Genomic DNA, 12,964 nt, shown 5'->3' on the forward strand with positions numbered 1-12,964 from the left:
AAGTTTTGGGACAAATACACAAAAGTTGACATATTTAACTACTTCACGTTATTTCTACTTCCCTCTATGTTCTTGGCCTTCATTTTCAAACAATTTGAGAATTATTTTAGGAGAAGGAATATTAACTAAAAGAAAAAAAATAAGTGTCCTAATACTTACTTTTCAATTAGAAAATATTTTGGTTTTCTTAAAAAATATAATGTGAAGTACTGGCACAGATTGCTACAGAGAAATCACAGGCTTGTTCCAGGACAGTTGGATAACAACCACAGATAAGATACAAGGTCCTTAGAGAAAAGGGATTGAAGAGACAAACTTCTGAGGTTCCTTTCTGTCTAGGTATTTTGCATTTCAGTAATTTGATAATAATAGAAACTAGGTATCTGTCTAAATCCTCTCATAAATGAAGATTTTAAATCTATAAATTATGCTAAAGGTAGGATATGCATACTTTGCAAAACACTGTTTAACCTTTTTGTTGTTGTTGTTTAACCTTTTTGATTAATAGTAATTGCTTAAAACTAACAATCCCACAAGATGAATGAATAAGGAGACTATCTAATTCTGAAAGATGTTACAGTTGTTTCAAGCTCTCTGGGGATAGCTGGGCAATGAGGGTTGTTTTGCAGAAATACCAGCAGGTAGCATGCCGGTCTTCTTTCTCTGTTTCCCTCATTTAGTGGGCTTGTTGACTAAGCCACTGGTGCAATGCCTGGAAAGCTGAAGGGGTCCAAAGAGACAAACACAGGGTCAGGGGATCCTTTTTGTGTGTCATGTTTAGCAAGTCAAGTAAACAAAGAGACTACAGGCAGTTACTATAAGATATAACCCATATATCAGCCCCAAAGACAGACTTGAAATGCAAGCAACAGATGCAAAAATAACTGCAAAGTTTATTATTATTATTATTATTTTAGTAATCTCTATACCCATTGTGGGGCTTGAACTCACAACCCTGAGATCAAGAGCTGCATACTTCTCTGAAAGCCAGCCTGGTGCCCCTGCAATGTTTAATAAAAAGTGCTAGCACTTATGATTTCTCAAGAGCTTTCTATGCATTTTATTGTGTGCTAAGTGCTTTACATGAATAACATTCATTTTCCCAATAAAAATTTTTATGTTAACTACTCCTCGTAACAGCCTTTTGAATAGGTATTATTATCCTTATTTTATACATAAGAAAACTGAAGTTTAGAGCAGTTGAGTACCTTATGTAAGATCACATAACTAAAGAATATGGTGGAGTCAATTAAAAAAATAACTTTCAATAATTTTTTACACTCAGAATATATACCTAACATAGAATGAAAATGTAACATATATTAAGTGAATAAACAGCATATGTTATGGTTAAAGGCTAAATGCTGGGGGCAGCCCGGGTGGCTCAGCGGTTTAGCGCCGCCTTCAGCTGAGGGTGTGATCCTGGAGACCCAGGATCGAGTCCCATGTCAGGCTCCCTGCATGGAGCCTGCTTCTCCCTCTGCCTGTGTCTCTGCCCCTCTCTCCCTCTCTCTCTGTGTCTCTCAGGAATAAATAAATAAAATCTTAAAAAAAAAAAAGGCTAAATGCTGGCAAAAGCCCATGACAAGGAAGAAACACATACAGATGAAAATCTATGTATGAGATTTTAAATATATATAGTGATAAAATATACAAAACATAAAATTTATCATTAAACATTTTTAAATGTATATTTCAGTGTCATTAAGTACATTTCCACTGTTGTACCACTACTCATCTCTAGAACTTCCTTATTATCCCAACTGAAATTCCATATACAGTAAATAAAAAATTGCCATTCCTCTCTTCTCCTACATATATTTTTAATTCAAGCCTAATTATTATTATTATTTTTTAAAGATTTTATGTATTTATTCATGAAAGATAGAGAGAGAGGCAGAGACACAGGCAGAGGGAGAAGCAGGCTCCATGCAGAGAGACCAAGGCGGGGACTCAATCCCAGGACTCCATGATCACTCCCCGGGCCAAAGGCAGACGCTTAACCACTGAGCCACCCAGGCGTCCCTCAAGCCTAATTATTTAAATAAAATCTTAGAATGTTAGTATTCAAAACCCTTCTGTCTTAACATGTTTATTATAACCCCAGATACCTGTTATGCAATTATGGGAGACTAAGGAAGTTTACTTGGGAAATGCAATTATAATTTTATTTACTAAATAAGAAAAATTTAGAATAGACAGAAATATAATTATATAATTTATATAATTATAAATATAATTATATTATATATATAATAATATATATTATAAGTATATTATTTGCTTCCTACTGTGCTAACAGTTGATATTCAATCTAAGGGCATAAGATAAGTTGAAAGACATTAGAAGTTAATTAAGGCAATGGCATACTTTTACTCATAAACAATCTTATTTTAATCATGTAGATATTTAAGTAGCAAGACTGTAACAATTCTTGGTTATTTCCAGAAAAATCTTTTAAAAGGATTTGAAGAATAAAAATATTAAGATATAGAAGCAGCTTACTAAAAGCCTACTTAAGCAATTGTGACAGTTTAAATAATAGCATGCAACCCTTGAAATGGACTTATCCATATTGGCTATATAACTGAAAATATCCCAAAATATTTCTTTTCCTGATAAGACAAGGACACTAAAAAGAGGAAAAGGAAATCCTTGAGTACAAAAGTGTTAACTATACAAAATAGTATAGGGAGAAACATGTTCGAGAGAAGTTTTTTTTTTTTTTTTTTTTTTTTTAATACAACAGTTCAAGTCAATGGCTATTTAAAACTTTAAAACAGGGGATCCCTTGGTGGCTCAGTGGTTTGGCTCCTGCCTTCGGCCCAGGGCGTGATCCTGGAGCCCCAGGGTCGAGTCCCATATTGGGCTCCCTGAAGCCTGTTTCTCCCTCTGCCTGTGTTTCATGAATAAATAAATAAAATCTTTTAAAAAATAAATAAAACTTTAAAATACATTGGGCATGGGGATGTAATGTATGGCACAGGGAATGTAGTCAATATATTGTAATTACTTTGTATGGTGATAGATGGTAACTAGACTAATTGTAGGGATCATTTCATAATGTATAAAAATAATGAATTACTATGATGTAACCCTAAAACTAATAGGATATTGTATGTTATTATCCTTCAACATGTTAGGTCTTATTCAAGTGATTGGTAAATCAGAATCAGAAAAAAGTAGTGACTGAAGCCCAAGTCTATGCTATAATTCTGTAGAGAGGAAGAAAATCTTACAGGGTAAGAGAGCTGGGAAGGGGATGAGAGGCAGAGAGAAGAGGAAAAAAATGTACTCACTCCTACATGTATATCACCCTATTGGGAATAAGGGAGGAAAAGAAGAAGCTTTTTTATACTTCTTTGAGATGAATTTGAAAATTGCAACATGGAACATGCCCTCTATGTGAAACCAATGATATGGATGTAAGGACCATTTTATAAATCTAACACTTTCCTAAACGAATTCCCAAAGGTCAGATTTTGAATACAAATGTCCCTATCTTCCTTCAGGAATCTGTCACACAAAGGCTACTGGATTGGGAATCAGGAGACTTTGGTTCTGGACTTGGTTCTCCTACACTATGTGTGATATAGGAATACTTATCTGGGACTCCGATACCTTACAAAGATCTACTATCTTTATATTCAATCCCCCCAAATTTAAAATACTGTGAATACCTTAACTCATTTGGTGGCAAAGCCTGAACTTTCATAAAGCTATTTATAGTTTTTATTAATCTGCCTTGTGTGAGTACTCATAAGTTTTACTGCAGAAATATTAACGTATTTGATTGAGATACTTATATCACCTTTTAGACAAACATTTTAACTTGTTGAAATATTTTCAAACATAAATAAATATGCAAGAATAGAACAAAATTCTCATATCCTTCACAGTAAGGTTCCCCAACTTTTAACACTTCACAACATTTGCTTCATCTTTCTTTAAATTATTTTCCTTTAAATATAGATATACTTTAAAAAATATAGGTATTCTTCTCCAAATATATTTATATACCCATGATTAATCTTTTCTGAACGATTTAAGAATAATCGGCATATACGATTCCCATCACCCCTAAATACTCGGTGGGTATTTCCCAAGGAAGGACATTCTCTTACATAGTTCTCATACAATTGTTAAAGTATGATATGACACTAGCACCATTCCACAGACCCCATTTTCATTTCTGTCAATTGCCCCAGCAATATCAGAACATCCATTCTCTTCTCATATTCTCAGTCCCTCCTTGCCTCTCATGTTGACAGTTTTCAAGAACACATGACTTTTACTGTAGGCTAAACATAAATGTAGGTCTATCTTCTTTTTCCTCCTGATCATGCTTTTTGGGCAGGGAAGCTACTAAGATGATATTCTGCTCTTCTAGGGCTTCACATCTAGGTGATGTGCTATACATGATGTCGACCCACCTGTGATGGTCACCTGCCATTCTGTTCATCAGGTTTTCCACTGTAAAATCACCCTTCTTCCCTTTGTAACTGATTAGTAGTTTGTAAGGGCAATGTTCTCAGATTCTGTCAGTATTCTGACATCAAACCCACTGATCAACCTGAGCCTCCATTGAAAACTCCCAACTGAAGCAGACAAAGCAATGTCAAATAGTAATTTTCTATGTCATCATTGCTTTGATGTTTATTATTTGGTATTCTACTATAAAGAGGTTTCTCTTTTTATGTATCCGTCCATGTATGTATGTATGTATGTATGTATGTGTCTGTAGCAGTATGGATGCATAGATTTCCATTCTACTCAGTGGGTTATCTTCTATTATTTACTTTGAAACTCAAATTTCCCAGATTTGGTTAGAAGGGTCCTCTTCAAAGTGGCTTCTGTGCCTTTTCTTATGGCCTCATCATTCTCTGAGTACCTCCCTATTTTTTGACAAAACTTCTAGTCTCATGTTACACTTTCTGTGCTGTGCCTTACCCCTAGAATTAGCTATTTTGCCTGGAGGTACCTCCTTCCCTCCCTGCCTTTTTTTTTATTAGCAAGGGAAGATATTTAGAAATCAGTATCTGGGTACTTGGGGTATTCCTTCAGTTGTTATTGTTTGTAAGCTTTCCCAAAGACAAAGCTAGGTAATATATCTATGTATATAAGACATAAAGACACATACATACACATACAGATACATCCATAATTATTTCTGTATGTATCTGTATGTGTGTGTACATGCAATTGTGATGTATACCTATGAGCATTTGTGTTTATTACGAATTTACCTTTTTCAAACACCAGGCAGTATTTTCTAGTATAGCAGTACTCTATGAAAAATTTAATTCACTATGTTCATCTGTTACATGGTCATATGTATTTTGATCTTAACCCCTTTTAGCCTCAGCCCTGTAAGATCAAGAAGTACTACTGGTCTTTTATTTTGCCTTCCTATTTTGCCTTGTCTCACTCCATTTCTACGACTGTATTAGTAAAGAAAATGTGGTTGCGGTCAGAGAATCAGGTAGAAAGAAATAAAGGAAAAATATAATTCAGACTATTTTATGAATACATCAATACAATTATATGTAGATAAATGTATATATTTTTGGTTCATTACTAACACAAAAGTAAAAAAAAAAAAACAAACCAAAAAAACTCCATAAATCACATGGAAAGAGTTTGAGGATATTTTAATTGTTTAAAATCTGTGCAAACATACAATATAGTTGAGAAGAATATATAACTCACAGAAAGATAATGAGCTTATCTAAAATAGGCTTATATGACTAAAATTTATCATTTTAATACAAATGTGTATTTAAAGTTTCAAATTTAAGTATACTATGCATATTTTATACTGAATTAGACTAACAAACCACCCCCGCTACAGCTGGGAAGGTTAAACAACAGTATTCAAATCTGATTTAGATATAACAGCTGTTCAAATGCCAGGGCGTACTTTACTTGAAAATGTGGCCATTTAGTTCTGTTAAATATAAACTGCTGTTCTGGCTATGTTCATGCATTATTTTCCCTTAAAAGTTCTCAAAAAATTTATTTTCCCTGATACTCAAGTTTAAAGGGTCTTTTTCTTGAAATTAACTTTTTCTTTCTGAACTTTCTGAAAAAAAATGAGTGGGACAATTCCCTTACCTCTTCTATTACTTGTACCCTAGTCACTTTATCAATTGCTCTAACTAATATAAAATATAATTAATAATTGGGAGAGTGGTACTGCTTTTGATGAGACCCGATTAGGTGCATTTAAATTCCTCATTTTTGACTGAAACAAGTTAAGACATTTTACACTGTAGACAATAATTCCATCATAGCTACCTACTACATGTGTTAAATTATAAGTTGTATAAGTACTATCTCAAGGCAGAAACAAAGAAATAAAATCCTAAAAATTCTCAAGAATAATCACAAGTACTTCACTTAAAGAATATCATCACCATTAAAAGTCCATGGGCTTATTTATGAATGAAGAAGTTGGCCCATTATTCAATTTCTTGGGACCTGGGAAAAAAACAAGATGATTTTTAAGAAACGATTTTCCAAGAGAAGTGTCTTTAACCTGATATCTTAAGGAAAAAGTGACTTTCTCCTCCATTATACTTCAGAAACTGAGAAGAAAGCTCTGATACAGAGAAAACTTTCACTTCTGCAGGAAGAACACAAAAACTAGGCACAGAAGGTATTATCATCCTACTGGAAAGGGAAACAAAAAAGTTTATAGGTAGATAACTCTTCCAAAGTCACATAGGAAGTCGGTGGCTGTTCTTCAACAAGAAGACAGTTTAAGACTTACTCCATTCAACACGTTACCTCTTTAGAGGAAACGGGAGTCTTTGTCCTTCCCTTCCTTCCCCAGCTAGCTATAGGGCACTAGCCATGTGTCAGAAACTCTGCTAGACCTTAGAGATTCAATGATGAACAAGACATTTGTGGTCTCTATATTTATGGAAGTGTAGAAGGGGATGATAGAAGTAATTGCACTGCAGCATGGTAACTGCTTATATAAGAGACAGTTAAGGATGCTGTGAGAGCACAAATGAGTGGTATCCAATCAAGACTTGGTGTGGATGGATCAGGGAAGGCCCAAAGGAGGCAGTGACATTTAAACCATAGCGTGAAGGATAAATACAAGTTAAGCTGATTGGAGGAGCTGTTAAATGGAGAATTTCAATCTGAGGGAACACCGTGTGTGAATACATCTTTGAGGAACTGAAAGAATTTAAGTATAGCACAGGAAAATTCCTGCTCTGTTGACCCAGTCCTACTCCTGCTCCTTGGAAAAGCCAGAGTGGAAAATCAGCACCCACCATTCTACATAATTCCAAAAAGAGCAACGGAGCAAGAAGTAAATAGTCAATGTTTTGGGACAAGTAAGACACTTTACTGTGTCCTTGAAAATGGAAACCTATGGCTTTTTTTAATGCAAAGATGAGGCAACTTGGAAACTGTTCTTTAAATCAAAGAGTTTTCAAAATTCATTATTATAGTAGTAGGGCAACAGAGAGTAAGAAAGATATTCCATCATTGTAAGTACTATAATTTTTTTTAGATTTAATTTTTATTTTTAACTTTTTTAGTAGGCTCCATGCAGGGCTTGACCTCATGACCCTTAGATTAAGACCTGAGCTGAGATCAAGAGTCAGATGCTTAACCAACTTGAGCTACCCATTCACCCCAAAATTTTTTAGATTTCAGATCAAAGCACTGTATTGACCACAGAAACTTAGGCTGGTCACATTATATCTTTAAATTTTAGATGCATCATTGTTAGAATGAGGGAGTTGAAAAAGATGGTCTGTACCCTTCTTTCCTGCTTTAGTATTTGGGCTCTGTTAATAATAGAACCAACAGGATCATAGTATCAAAAATCTGCTCTTTGAGAGTACTGCATTCCTTCAAGTTACCATAGGAATACCTTTCTATTCAAGCAGAGCAGCTCCAATTTTGTTAGATTTCTTTGTTGGGTCTCTAATATGATTTCATAGAATGAAAGGGTTTTATAGCCTAAAAAATCTGCAAACCATTTGCTACATTGCATTAACCTCCAAAATTTAAATCCTTAATTACATAAAACATGGGAGCAATTTTCCTATTGGTCTGAATACAAGGCTAAATCTGAGTCCTTGAATGATGTTTCAGTACTCTGAGATAAGATATATATCACGAATTCTATCACAATAACCAGCTTTTTGTTAGCTCAGGAAATCTAATTAGGAAAAATAGTATTATAAATATATTCCTAATTCAAAACTGTCATTATAAAGATTGTACTTATTGCCCTAAATTTAGAAATAACAAAGAAACTTGTCCTTTGATTAAACAATTGTAAATATATGTACTGTTTTATTTGGTAAGGTTAAAAGAACATTGGCAGTTAGCAAAGTGTCCTAGATTTACTATGGACTATTTTTTTAAGCTTGATGATAAAATTGAGGCTTTATAAACGAGAAAATGATGTACTAAAAGCAAGACACTAAATCAATTTTAAACACCAAACACAATTTATGCCAGACTTTAAAACTCATCCACAAAACATTAATCTACACAAAGGCCAGAAGCTGAATGAAGCATAATTTGTGAAACTGATACCTTTCATCACAACCTCTAACTGAAAAGGTCATTAGATATATTATATCTAAGTGAGCAGCTTATCCCTGCTTCATTACTGATAATTAAGACAAGTAATATTTTCTTGACAGTAATGTGTCCGTTAACAGATATAGTCTAGTTTGCATAAAATAAGCATTAATTACCATAGTACTACCACAGATTAAAAAAAATTAAGTACCTGTATAACATGTCTTCATTATTTTTCCTTTAATTTCCTTAAAGAATTAACAGGCTCAGAAAACATACTGTACATATTAAGAAATTCATCTTTAGTCATGTTTTAAATTCATAAAGTACATAACAAAAAAGATGTTCTGAAAAAATGATCAATGAAAATGAAGGCACTATGACGGTATCATTTAAATTAACTGTACTAACTTGCTTTGTTGAACTACTGTAAATGTAGCTGCTCTTTCATGTTAAGACTCCTTCTTGGGGCGCCTGGGTGGTTCAGTCGGTTAAGCATCTGCCTTCAGCTCAGGTCATGGTCTTTGGGTTCTGGGATTAAGCCCTGCACTGGGCTCCCAGCTCAGCGAGGAGTCAGCTTCTCCTTTTTCCTCTGCCCTCCCCCCACATCCACTTGTGCTCTCTCTCTCTAAGTAAATAAAATCTTTAAAAAAAAAACCAAAAAACTTTTTTCCTCAAGTAGGCTCCATGCCCAGTATGGACTCCAATGCAGGGCTTGATCTCACAACCCTGAGATCAAGACCTGAGCTGAGATCAAGAGTCAGATGCTTAAGTGACTGAGCCACCCAGGTGCCCCTAATATTAAGACTTCTTAAATCTTAATGTAGGAAATTTAGGGAAGTATGAAATGGTATTCTGGTATTTGAAAGGATTAAAATTACTTCCAAAGTCTCTGCCTCAAAGCCAAGCCACAGAATTATATTAAAAAGGTTTTGAGTAAGAAAGCACATGAGAAAACCTGCTCAGTAAAGAACACATTAACTATTACTAGTAACGACTAATATTTACTTTGTGTACCATGGACTTTACAGCATTTCTCTGTTTACCCTCATGATGATATTATTATTATTGTCCCAATTTCACAGTCAAGGAAGAAGGTGAAGTAACTTGTCTACATTAATGTAACTAGTAAGTGGTGGGACAGGTCTGTCTGGTAGACTTGAGACTCTGAACTCTTTTAACTACTATACTACACATTCTTGCCAAACACTTAGTTGTTTCAAGCTAACCAGATATAATTTCTTTTTCTTTTTTAAAAGATGTATTTATTTATTTATTTGAGAGAGAGTGTGTGGGGGTGGGGAGGGGTGGAGGGAGAGGGAGAGAGTCCAAAGGGACTCTGCACTGAGTGGGGAGCCCAACTTAGGGCTTGATCCCATGAACCTTAGATCATGACCTGAGCCAAAATCATGAGTCGGATGATTAACTGACTGAGCCACCCAGGTACCACAAGATAACATTTCTTAAGCATCTACTGGTGCAAAGAACTAGAAGTCAATGGGCTATTTGTTTAGAAGCCTGTAAGAAAACTGACACTTGAAAAGAAGTGAGAGGATTGCCTGGGTGGCACTGTCCCTTAAGTGACAGACTTTTGGTTTTGACTCAGGTCCTGATCTCAGGGTCATGAGATTGAGCCCTACGGTGGGCTCTGTGCTCACCGTGGAGTCTGCCTGGGACTCTCTCTCCCTCTCTCTCTGCCCCACCCCCACTCTGTACACATTCACTCTCTCAAATAAATTAAATCAGAAGAAGAAAAGAAGAAGAAGAAGAAGAAGAACAACAACAACAACAACAAAAGAAGAAAAAGAAGAAGAAGAAGAAGAAAAAGAAGAAGAAGAAGAAGAGGAGGAGGAGGAGAAGTGAGAATGGGGACAGTAGTAGTAATTTAAGCTCTGAATTTTTTAACCAGGTGTCCTTCCAAGTTGGAGTCTACCAGGACAGCACTGAGTATATGGTTCATCCTTGCAAAAAATTGAGCAATAAGCCAGGCAAAGTACTTAATCTCCTTGCATCTAAGTAGTTTAGTCAGTAAAATGATAATAAGAGACCTAACTTCAAAGTTGTGAGGATTAAATGAGTGAACACAAGGGAAGTGCTGAGAATAGTGTCTTGCTGATACTCTAGATTGTTATATTTTAGTACATATTTAGATCTCATTAAAGAAGGGGGATTCTTCAAGATTTTATTTATTTATGAGAGAAACAGAGAGAGAGAGAGGCAGAGAGGCAGAGGGAGAAGCAGGCTCCATGCAGGGAGCCTGATGTGGGACTCGATCTCAGGTCTCCAGGATCACACCCTGGGCAGAAGGCGGCGCTAAACTACTGAGCCACCTGGGCTGCCCATGAAGGGGGATTCTTCAAATTACACTTGCTCCTTGTCACCCAGATCCTGAAACTCATATTTTGAGAAGCCATGTTAAGACACTAGTGTAAGTGTGTCATATCCCTCAGGATTGCTGGCGTGGAAAAAAAATGATGACATTATTAAGCGGGATATTACATATTCATACCTGTAAGAGCAGTTAGTTGGGGGCACAGTGGGGGTGTGTATGGAGGGTGGCAGTATGAAAAACCTTCACCAAATTAATGCTCTAGAGGCAATGTGGTCAGGGGAGGTACTATGCTTTGGTAGTGCTCAGCAAAGTTTTTAAACAGATGTGTATTTGAATTCTGGCTCTGCTACTTACAGCCATGACACATGGGTAAGTTATTTAAGCTTTTTGGCCTCTCCTTTTACATTTACATGACAATAAGTGAAACAGAGCAACTGGCACAGTGGGTGACACATAATAAAGATTAAAAGATGAGGAACAGTGAGGTCAGGTAACTTTCCTAAGTTTATGTAATTATATTACACAACTAGTCAGTGAGAGAGTCTTCCGCTCTGTGCCATGAGGAGAGCAAAATAAATATATAAATACAGGTGATGAATATAAACCTAAATATATAGTTAGAGACATAAACATGGCTGAAAGGATGGATGGAATGGTGGATAGGTCCTGAAGTGACTAGCATAAGCAGGATAAGGGTTTCAGTCACAGAACATGATTTAGCTGAGCAAAATAGCAATAGTATTGTCATAGCTGTGTGTCAGTTTGAAAAAGATGCCGTAAAGATAACTTTATTTTGAAATTTGATTCTCTAAAGTCTCCGATGATACAAGTGCCTGATACATGTAAACACTATTATCTTTATTATTATCTTAGGTGGAAAATAACTGTTGTTCATACGGTTTTCTTATTATTTTATTTTTATTTTTTTAATTTTTTATTTATGATAGAGAGAGAGAGAGAGAGAGAGAGAGAGGCAGAGACATAGGCAGAGGGAGAAGCAGGCTCCATGCAGGGAGCCCGACGTGGGATTCGATCCCAGGTCTCCAGGATCGCGCCCTGGGCCAAAGGCAGGCGCTAAACCGCTGCGCCACCCAGGGATCTCGTTTTCTTATTTTTAAACAAAGTTATAACCAGATAAGAATTTTATGGTCTTTGGCCAAAGGCAAAAATTCTAGGGCCATTTTCTTTAAAGAAATAAACAAGATCATAATAGGATGAGGATAGGAAGCTACTAGAATTATGCTTTCTCATTAATTCAGACTTTGTAATACTTAGGAGAAGAGGATATAGGTTACATTAGGATAATTGTCTCACATATGAAGTTCTGTTTTACTTTTCTGCAGTCATAGAAGCTCATTTAGTGCAAATAAACCACTGCAATATTCAAGATGCAAAATGTGTATTTTCTTTTTAGGAAAAAAAAAGTAACTGGTTAATGAGTAGGCGTCATTTGAGTGTCTACCATGTGTGCCATCTCTCACTTGAAGGGAGAAGAGGCAGATGGATTAGACTGGTGAGGTCTCTTTCAATTTGCCACATCTAGAAAGGGAGGAAAACAGCTATGGCCCACATGCCAGCAATTCAGCCTCTAAATCTTGACTTTGTTATCCAGTAGCCATCTGATCTGTGTCAGGCTTCAGGTCTCTCACATGTAAAAACTGGCTAATCTATCTTGCAAGAATTGTTCTGAGGATTAAATGAGATAATGCTTGTGAAAGCACATGGTGTTTTCTTTTCCATTCCTTTATGAGAGGAACAGTATTTTGGGGGCCATTTCACAGGGACCACCAATATTCCTTTAGTATATAAAGGACTGTAGAGAGCAGAATTATTGCCTCTTAGTTGCCTTCTGGTTTCCATGAGCAAAGTAATGCTTCTTTGTGAGAGAAACCACCACCACAATGTAACCATTCAGGCCTTGTGGCAAGCCTTTGGAATATATTAATTTATTTAATCCTCTCAACTATGCTGTACAAGGTGCTGTTACTGTATCTAGCAGATGAAGAGACCCAGGCAGAGAGAAATTATTTGCCAAGCTCACACAGTTTCTAACAAGTCAGTTGTGGGAGAAACTCT

The 12,964-nt window shown here is 35.9% G+C and overlaps 1 protein-coding gene across 5 annotated transcripts in view; it reads right to left on the reverse strand.

Moving 5' to 3' along the window:
• ELP4 (elongator acetyltransferase complex subunit 4) overlaps window positions 1–12,964 on the reverse strand; it is a 252,754-nt gene that overhangs the window by 80,556 nt on the left and 159,234 nt on the right. The window contains exon 10 of one of the 5 annotated variants that reach the window (XM_055301055.1): window positions 5,678–6,480. The exons of the other annotated variants lie outside the window; for them this stretch is intronic. Coding sequence (XP_055157030.1) covers window positions 6,466–6,480 — 15 coding nt within the window. The 3' untranslated portion in view covers window positions 5,678–6,465. Of the gene's footprint in view, window positions 1–5,677; window positions 6,481–12,964 lie in introns of those variants that run through there. 5 annotated transcript variants of the gene reach the window in all.

The sequence above is a fragment of the Nyctereutes procyonoides genome, unplaced genomic scaffold, assembly GCF_905146905.1.
Source record: "Nyctereutes procyonoides isolate TBG_1078 unplaced genomic scaffold, NYPRO_anot_genome, whole genome shotgun sequence".
In the NCBI taxonomy this organism is placed as follows: Eukaryota; Metazoa; Chordata; class Mammalia; order Carnivora; family Canidae; genus Nyctereutes; species Nyctereutes procyonoides.